This window comes from Telopea speciosissima, chromosome 4, assembly GCF_018873765.1.
Source record: "Telopea speciosissima isolate NSW1024214 ecotype Mountain lineage chromosome 4, Tspe_v1, whole genome shotgun sequence".
Classification (NCBI taxonomy): domain Eukaryota; kingdom Viridiplantae; phylum Streptophyta; class Magnoliopsida; order Proteales; family Proteaceae; genus Telopea; species Telopea speciosissima.
In genome coordinates this window covers 21695715-21705963 of record NC_057919.1, presented here as the reverse complement: position 1 = coordinate 21705963, position 10249 = coordinate 21695715, and the positions used below count along the sequence as shown (strand labels likewise).

Genomic DNA, 10249 nt, shown 5'->3' with positions numbered 1-10249 from the left:
TTCCGACGGTCGAACGCTGACCCCCCATCACCTTATTTACCCATATATCACTCAATTTTCTTTTTTATTGTTTTTAAAGCTGAAAAAACAAATACGGCTTCTACCAAAATAAAAATACAAATACGGTAAAAAAATTTTGTCATCACTGATGCTAAAATTAAGGAACCTTTACAGCTTGATTGCCTCTACTGTCTTTACTGTTTCTTTACCTATGGGGAAAAAGTTCTCTATTTGATGGTGTTTCTATGCTATTTCATTAAAATCATGAGATGACGTTTTTACTCCTTGGGTAGATATTCAAGCATGCTCATCCATTGGCCCAAACGCTTGTGTGAATACCATACGACTAAGTAGACATCTCTTACCCATAAGTTAAATATAAAAGAAAATCTCAGAGTATCGCCTTGATCACATGAAATGAAAAATCACTTCTATATTGATACTATTATGTGTGTTCTCATTGGCCCCAACATTGATTAGGGTTTTTGTTGGTGAGGTGGATGAATATATGAACCATATATGGGTGAAACTTCTCTGTGTTTTTGTTGGTGAGATGGATGAATATATGAACCATATATGGGTGAAACTTCTGTGTGTTTATTTGATCAATTCACAACGTTACCAAGAGTAAACTTGTCATTTTAATTTTTTATTCTCATTTGACGTCAAGAATTTACAACTGACTAAGGGTGTAGTTTGTGAAACCTTGGGGTGATTAGTGTATTTTAGTATAAGGGAGATTTATGTAATTTATTCTAAAAAAAATCAAATAATGAGAAAGTTTTAAATGACCCAATATCTAAGTAGAAACAGTGAAAAAAGATATGTATAATTTTGATCCTTTGATAAATATGACCTCAAATAGAACTAATTAAAGCACTAAGATCCATACAACTGATGTATTTAATTGAGGAGGATAAGAATGAGTTGTTGAATCAGATAATACAAAAAAGTTTTTTTTATATTTTTAAATAAAGGAAAGAGGTTGTTTTTTGGTAAAGAAGGAAAGAGATTGTTTTAGGGATAGAGGTGGGAAGAGTGAGAATAAATGCAAGGTTGACGCCGAAGAAGAGTCACGCATTGTCGGAGATGGACATTCGTAGGCAGCATAGCAGCCTTAAATGCCAACAATTTAATTTTTCCCAAATAATTCCGTGTCCCCCCAGTAGTACCATGTGTACAACCAACCCAACCCAACCCAACCCAACCCAGCCCCCTCATCTATCCTTTCTTTCCTTCCCCCCCACTCTCTCTCTCTCTTCTAACGTCTTTCTCTCGTTTGAAAACCTATACCTCACAATCCAAACACACCCTTAGAACAACGGGCCCTCTCTCTCTCTCTCTCTCTGTAGTCTTCAGAGACAGATCAATCCCCGTCAACCGTCACACAAAAAAGTTCTTCAGCAACTGGGAAGCGACACGACACCATCTCTTTTGCTCATTCCTCCTTTGGAATCGGATCCTCATCAATCAAACCAAACCCCCACGCCCCCCACCCCCGCTTATCAGACCTTTGATTGCTGCTAATCTTATCACCCCCATTTTTAATACGACAAAATTAATCTCTGTTCAGGGTCATTTTAGTCTTTTACATCTCTCTTGACCAGGCTTCTGTGGAATTATCTCAGGGAAGGGAATACTCTAAATACCTTATTTATGACGTAGGGTTTCAGAGGTAAATTCCTTACATACAGTTTACCCCGCAGTTAAATTTGGGAGCACAGTACAAAAACAAGTAATTAAGAAAATTTATTTATTAAATATTTAAGGATTAAAATTTTGCCACATCATTTTATCCAAATGGCATAATAAAACGAGTCGGTCCATAAAAATATTTTTGTCTTTCTCATTTGGAAGGTGGAGAGAGAGAGAGAGAGAGAGAGAGAGAGAGAGAGAGAGAGATTTGAGAAACGGAAAGTATCTGAAAGGCTTAAGAGGAAGACTTCACCTTTTTTGCAGGCGGGGAATTGATGACCACAATCTCCTTCTCTTATCTTCTCTGGGCAACAAAAGAAAAGGTCTTGCAGGGATATACAGAAAAAAAAAAAAGAAGGGTAGGGTTGGAAAATTGACAGAAGTTTCATCGCCGGCGGTGGTAGGGCCGGTCGTGGATTTGTATCTGTCTATACTCTCTCTGATCATCGACCCTCTCCCACCCCCCTCCATGTGATCCAGTTTAGAGTATTCTCACTTCTTTTAGTGTTCTTTACTTTACCTAATTAGCAGAGACAGTAAACAAGAAGAAGACAATCAAAGCCAAGTGGAGGAGTGTTACACAGACAGGTGCAAGAGAGAGAAATTTTACAGAAAAGAGAGAAAGAGAGAGAGAGAGAGAGAGAGTGAAGAAGGTTTAGTGGAAGGAATTGAAAGAAGGGATAAGTAGGAAAAAATAAAAAAATAAATGATGGATTACGGTGAACATGAAGAGCAGGAAGAGGAGATAGAGGGGGGATTAGCAGTATCGGCGAGCTACGAATCGCTGGGGAACAAATCGATACCTAAAATGGGAAGCGCAGGTGTTGGGGAGGCTGTGTCGTCCGGGAGGAAAACAGCGAGCAGGTACCGAGAGTGCTTGAAGAATCACGCCGTCGGCATCGGTGGCCACGCCGTAGACGGATGTGGTGAGTTCATGCCTGCAGGAGAGGAGGGAACCCTCGACGCCCTAAAATGTGCCGCTTGCAACTGCCACCGCAACTTCCATCGCAAAGAAACGGACGGAGGTCTCTACCATCCCCAATTTCATCCCTATTACCGTACACCGACGGGATATCTGACGGTGGCGCCACATCATCGGCAGCTGGCACTGCCATCGACGTCTGGAGGTGGAGGGCATAGCAGGGAGGACCAGGAGGATATGTCGAATCCCAGCGGTGGAAGCGGTGGTGGTGGTGGTGGGGGTTCAAAGAAACGGTTCAGAACGAAGTTCACGCAGGAGCAGAAGGATAAGATGCTGGCTTTCGCGGAGAAGCTAGGGTGGAGGATTCAGAAGCACGACGATGCCGCCGTGCAGCAGTTTTGTAACGAGACATGTGTTAAGCGCCACGTTCTCAAGGTTTGGATGCACAACAACAAACACACTCTGGGTAAGAAACCCTAGCTGGTTTTGCTGAATCCAATCTCAAGTAATTCCCAACCCCCCATCAATCCTTCTCAGCAACAACTGCATCTTCTTCTTCTTCTTCTTCTTCTTCTGATAGTCTGCAAGCATTACTATCGAGCTTATGTAACCCACTTAGAACCACTACTTCAGGAACAAGAAGGCCGGAGAACAACACTACACACCAGTACCAACAAGAAGAAGAAGAAGAAGAAGAAGAAGTAGTAGGCGGACGGGAAATTCTATAAAGAATTTATCTACCTTTGCTCACTTGAGATGAATGAATGTTAGTTGGGCTTCGTCCTCTTTTTTTTTTTTTTTTTTGTGGTTTCTTGTCTTCTTTCCTTTTTAATCTATTTATGGGTTTTTTTCTCTCCTTCTCCTCCTCCTGCTGCTAATGATGTTTGGATCGATGGATAGCTTCATCGTTTCTTCAGTAGATTATTGTGGATGAGCCATTGCTCATACCAACAAGTGCTATTTTCTTCCTTCTATTTATTGGGCGCATGGAGAAGACAATTCTGACTTCTTTTTCTATTTGTTCTCTAATTAATGGTTGATTTGCAAACGAAGAATGAATAAGAATGCTACGTTAATCCTAATCTGATACCCATAAAAAAAAAAAAAAGAGGGGGGAAAATAGCTACTAGGGTTTTAAGGTTTATTAATATCAGTTGTTAGTGTTGCCTTAATACTGAAGCTTTTCTTGCTGGTCTCATCCTTACCTCTCAGGCTCACTCACTGTGTCTAGCTTCTGTGAGTTTTGCTTTTTGCACCAATTTCCTTGCAGAGACCCCAAAGCCCTAACGTGTTTGGCATGCAAAAACTGCATTTTCAGTTCCGTTTCACATCTGTCGTCATCTCCGGGCTCTACCATCGATCAATTCCTCTCATTTACTTCTCTCCCAACTTCCCCTTTTGGTTTTGAGCCCAGGAAACCTGAAATTAACTTGAGTGAGACAAATGTGCGTACGAGCCTGCGAAGGGGAAGAGAAATGTTGAAGGTGGAGGGTGTGAGTTACCGGCCTGCAATTGAATCATTGAATGCACTTTCTCCCTTTCCCACAGTGAGCTCACTTCCTCAATTAATTTGATGCTGTTCTCTACTTCTCTAGTCTCCCCTTCTTGTTTTACACTTCCGGTCTCCACCCTTGTTTGGTTTGAACAATTTCTTGCCTGCGTGCTGAGTCTGCTACTTGTTTCTCATCGTTTTCTTTTTTGGATGATTTTATGTTTTATTCTTTCTAACATTATGATCATGAGATTATTTTAGTGTGGTTGGAGTCTCTGAGCTGTTCCCAGCCATGGCTGATCTTATCCCTTCCTGAATTGCATTTTCCTGTGCTGACATCTTATATGTTTGCACTTGCAGAGAGAGAGAGAGAGAGAGAGAGAGAGCCTCTCTCATTGCTGGATTTTTTAATAGTATATAAATAACTAATATGATTGCCCCCACCCTGACGGACAGACGGAGAACGGGGAGCCGGGAATGTTGAATCTATCCGGAAGGGAGACCTGAATTTGATGATATTATTATCTATTTATTATTAGAAGAAAAGAGAGAGAGGAGAAAAAAAGAAGTTCTGCTTCACTTTTTTTTTTGGGTTCCATTCTGCTTCACTTCCCTCTCTTCACTTTAAAAGGGAAGAAGGAGAAGAAGGAAGAGAGTGCAGGTGACAGTCTTTTAAGAAGTGAGCATGCATGGATGAATGATCTGGGGGACATATCTCACTCTTTCCCATCTCTCTCTTTTGGGTTCTTCTTTTACAGTTCTATAGATCGGTTACGGGAACATGTGGGCACTAAAAGAAAATAAAAAAAACAAGATTCATAAAGAGAAGCTCACACATTCACAGCACATACCGTTTTGTTATGCTGTGTGTCTGCAATTGCAATTATCTTTAATTACATTACCACATCATCCATCCATCCATCCACAGAGATCGACTAGAGTTTCCAGTTTTCCAGCTGGGCTTTTCTAGTTTGGTACGTAACATTACAATTCTAGAATGTATATATCTTGGAATTTGTACCTTTCTCTGAGAGAGAGCTAGAAAGCTGAGACCGTGATACCCTACTTGTGATTGAATTCTGCAAACACTATAAAAGCTCCTCTGATCTGTTATAATATAAGAAGAGTAAATGCATTAATGTTTGTAATGGTGAGTGAGGGCCTGAGGGGTGGTGTTAGGGTGTTTGTTAGCTTCATATATATCGCATTTTAATGGGGTCTTTAGCTGTCAACAGTTTTGCTTTGAAGCCGGCCACATGGTGATGGCAGACTAGCCGTGTAAAGGTTTGTAGCTAGTTCTTGACGAGTCTGATGCAACAAGTAAGGTATAGAGAGAATAGAGATGGGTGTGGTGGTGTACTAGTGTGGAGTCTGTGGGTGGACCCTTTTCAATTATTACTTGTACCTCTGCTTTCTTTTTTGCTGTAAAATAAAATAACATATGGTAGAATTGTATAAAGCTATGTGATGGGAGCAGGTTAATGGAATGGCCCATTTACTTGTACTACATTGCCAGGGATGATGGGGGGTTGAAATGTTGCAGAGAGGTAGTCCCAAAGGGACTTTCCTTCTTTCATGTTCTCATGTCAGGTTTCACCTCAACTAAAGTTAACAACAAAGGCTCACAGGAAAAAAGAAAAAAAATCACAAAGCAGTAAAACAAAGTTTGCGAGAAGGTTTTGGGTATGGGGCCAATTTGTGGTAAGCTAGCTGCGTACACTAATCATAGGGCGGGTTGAACATAGGAGGGCAAATGGGTCTTTTTCAAAAGGGAAGGAGAAAAGATGACACATGTTGGGCACTTTAGATGTGTCCTGTGTGCCTTGCCTTTTCCCATATATTTTTTTGAGAATCCAACACTACCAATTGTAGGGACCTTTATCCGTTGCTGTAACTGCAGCGCTACTATGCGCATTGTGTGGCGCAGCAATGGCCATGTGTGCACAATGGGGCCCGTTGTGCACACATGACCATTGCTGTAACATGATTTATTAACAAGTACGGTAGTCCTTTGGTTTTATAACCGCAAACAGTCAAATTGCTCATGATTAGGAACGGGATTAGACATCTTGTCTATATGGTTGTCACACTGTGTACCTAGGAATGATGATTCTGGGGCACAAGCTAGTGTGAGTATACATATTGTGTGACTGTGTGTATACTGAATCGGATCTTTCGAGAATTTCTTATGTAGCTTATGGTCAGTCCCTTGACATGAGGGATCCTTACCGGTACAATCATGCATTGTGAAATTTGGTGCATCAACAGTTGATGTCTTCTTGATTATATATCGATGTACTAGATTCATAGTGTTTGATCGTTCGAACAAAAGAGATGTCCAACATGAAATCCACTCCTATAATTAGGAGAATATCAAGGAGAGAGAAAATACGTATTAGATTGAACATAAATCTGGATCGGGTGGTATTTTGGTAAAATATTATAAAATATAATATAAATTGTTAATATTTATTTTTATAAATATATTTTTGAAAAATGTTTTCTTGGTCCAATCAAAATTATAGAATCTCTGTATTGACAATTACAGTACACTGGGTTCTTGACAATAATTTTATGCATGCATGCCCTATAGTGTACTATATGATCTCATTCTTTAAAACTCACATAGACACTTCTAGAGACCGTAGAAGACATGATGGAGTATGCTAAAAGTTTTGGCCTCCATGCTAATTCATCCTATTTTACTTGATGGAGTCATACTCCATCTAATACCAAAAATCAAACAATCCCCTTCCCCTTCTCCTTAGATCCAAGGAGTTTTCTAACCGTCAGGATAATGAATGCTTGTCTTGGAAGTGGATAACACCATATGATATAAATAATAGATTTCTCTCACGTTGGGGAGGACCTTGGTTGAATATTTTAGAGTTTTCATATGATCTAAGAACCCTAAAAAGAGAGAGTTCGAGTTTCTGCAAGTCTGATTGAATCTCTCCAAACATGAGCTTGGTCTGCTCCAACCCTCTTGTCTCCTTCATGAAAGTAGAATACAAGTGAATCTTCTTTAATTTCTACTGCCTTTGATTTCACTTAATTTAATTGAGTATCCAGTTAGATCTCCTCTGATTTGTAAAGGTATATATGTCACTACTGCCCAACATGGTAATGTCAATTTACCATGTTTTCATGCATGATTCGTCAAGATTCCTTTTTTTTTTTTTTTAAATGTCTTTATATCATTGTTTAGATTTAGGAATTAGCTACCAGGAATAATTTTTTAAGATTTTTCCAATGTATTTTGCTATCTTTCCTTTAATTTGTCTGATTAGCCGACAAATTTCTGCACCAACGTTCTTTAATTATGTTCAAGCTTTTATTTTCATTATTGATTTTGATTTTCTAAAACTTCCATGGTATTTCATGGATGATTTTTATCATTGATTGACATTTTTTTTTTTTTTCAATGTATTATCTTTCCCTTCTTTGTTGTCATGTGTTTCTCTCTCTAAATCATGTCTATGTCTAGGGGTATTTTGGTCTTTTTACATGTGCATGAATTTCCCATAGTTTATTTAATTTCTATTTTGATGATGAATATTTTTTCTTTTTCATATTACTCATAGTGGCCACGATGGAATCCATGGCTGGTCAATAGGAGGCATGGTTTATTATATCGGGATCGGTCTCGGTATCACCCAAATCGGGCCGAATTGAACATATTTTGTCTTGCTTTTTAATAAAAAGCTATTTTTTATTAATTTTTTAACCCTTGGCCATACCAGTGGATCGGTATAAGTCTCGGGTTGGGCGAATTCAACGATCCAAGACCAATACCTCAAACCATGTTGGAAGACATCGTGTGACCATAGATGGTCGGTGATCTTTTGGCCAATATCAAAAGATCAAATGCCTCCCAGAAAAACACTTCAAACCCCCTGAACTATGGTTCTCCGTTCTCAATTGTTCAAAATTTTATTTTATTATGCCATTAGCACCACATTGTGAACTCTATTTTCCGGTGAAACAAAGTGTGTCAAGAAAACAACACCCAGAAGTGGCGATTTGCAGAAGAAATATAAAAAACAGAAGAACGATCACACACAAACACACAGGATTTACATGGTTCACCCCCAAAATGAAAGTTACATCCACGGTCAAGCAATAGAACGAATTTCACTATTCTTTAGAAATGTTACAAAATCTCTCTTACAATCCTCTTAGAGATAAGAACATTATATAGAGAAGCCCTAACCTGAGGAAATACATAAATACCCCTAGACCTAGAAATTGCCAAACCGGACAAGTCGGACCACAACATAACATATATCCCAAAATATACTGTTTCGAAGATCTCGACGAGCCCCACACAACACACAACCTCCGACGGTGATGTACGCCACTTATCGGCAATTCAAGATTGTTTCGAGGCCAAAATGACCCTTCGAAGATCTCAACCGCACATTCTGGACCGAAATTAGGCTTCACCAATAACAGAGTGAACAACGTATTGTAGAGGATGCTTTGATACCACAAGGTGGCATCAAAGATCATGGCAACGGAAATCACAAAAATGGAGCACCTCTCTCAGATCCCAAAGTCTGGCCAAGTTGGAAAGAAGAAGAAGAACAGATTAAAAGTAGAAAGAACAAGAAGAAGAAGACAGGGTCGGGTTGAGCCGAGTTGGGCTCAGCCCGAGGCCTCAACCCTAACCCAGCCCGGCCTTGACTCAGGGCTAGAAATTCCTAACCCTAACCCACCCTCAAGGCCAATGTATCTCAGCCTAGGCCCTGTTCGGGCTCGGCTGCCCACATCCATGCGAGGAATGATTAATTTTATAAATGATTAAAGTGATGATTAAAAAAAAAAAAAAAGATTACACAGGATGGTGCATGGTATTAAGCCATCCAGTGATAAAGAGACAAGTGAAAACGTAATTGGTGGTGCTCTTAAAGTTCCAACCAAAACCAATGCTCCTAAATAGTATTTGAATTGAAGCTTGAGGAAAGTTGGTATGGCCTCAACACTTAAGGGTGATTGTGTTGGTCACAAATATAATAACAAGGGGATGGACAACCACTCTTTATCATGTGTTGATGTCTCTCAAATTATATCCCATAATACCTTGGCCCATGAAGAACCAAAACCAGGGTTGTCTCCATTATACAAAATTTGCATGATTTCCTATTCCCACAGTAACTTCTAGATAGGCTTTCTTACATTTGTTGGGATGGTAAGGGGGAATTGGGGCTAATTTGTTGTGTAACTGTAGTTTGTATTTTTATAATCTTCATTTTAACATCAATTAATTTGAATAATGGGAGTTGAAACTCTTATCAGTTTTGTATTTAGCAAATAATTATTTATTAAATTGGGTGAAACACAAGTAGCTCGATCCCTTGATTTAAATGCCTGGTCCAATGTAAGTCGGGCATTTCACTACATCAAATTGGTAAAGTTAAGACTGTAAAATCAAGGATCGAGTTTTCATTTACCCATGGTGAAGAAGGAATTATATTCCTTGACTATGAGTATTTGTACCATTGGATGCCCAAAGATAGAAGTATTTTTTTGCCCAAACAATAGGAGATGGGAGTTCACTGTTATTGGTGAAGATTGATCTCAGTCCAGAAAGTGTTGTGGTGTTCTGTTTCGCCTTTGAAACACGAGTAAATGGCCTAAAAGTGCTCGTCGAGATCTTCGATTTGATATGTATTTCATTCTATTTTGGTTCAAATCTCGAACCAGACTGGCCGGGTGGGTTTCTAGGGGCAGTTTTGTACCTTTTGGGTTAGGATGTTCTTATATATTGTAGCTATTTCTTTGAAAGATGTGTGAGAGAGTTTGTATTTGCTTCATAGGAATAGTGGATTCGTTCTATCGCTCAACCGTGGATATAGCCTTCCTTTTTTGTGGTGAACCACGTAAAATCTTGTCTTGTTTGTGTATGATATCTTTTTCCTTTGCATTTCTTCTGCAAAATCACCATCTTGCTGTGTTGTTTTTCTAACATTTACAATGGGACAATATGGTCACATCACCAACGGTGAGGGAATTCTTTCCATACAATAGTGAAGGAAAACTTTTGCTAATGACAAACAAACAAACAAAAAAAGACAGTTTTCAATGAGGTTTGAGGTAAAATGACATTTGCACCCCTTAACTAGGAATAGCTTCCAACA

The 10249-nt window shown here is 39.3% G+C and overlaps 1 protein-coding gene across 1 annotated transcript; it reads left to right on the top strand.

Moving 5' to 3' along the window:
- Positions 1 to 2316: 2316 nt before the first annotated feature.
- LOC122657397 (zinc-finger homeodomain protein 2-like) lies at positions 2317 to 3402 on the top strand. Its single transcript, XM_043852095.1, has 2 exons — positions 2317 to 3083; positions 3251 to 3402. Exons 1-2 carry the CDS (start codon positions 2402 to 2404, stop codon positions 3343 to 3345), a joined length of 777 nt encoding a protein of 258 aa, XP_043708030.1. The 5' UTR covers positions 2317 to 2401; the 3' UTR covers positions 3346 to 3402.
- Positions 3403 to 10249: the final 6847 nt, after the last annotated feature.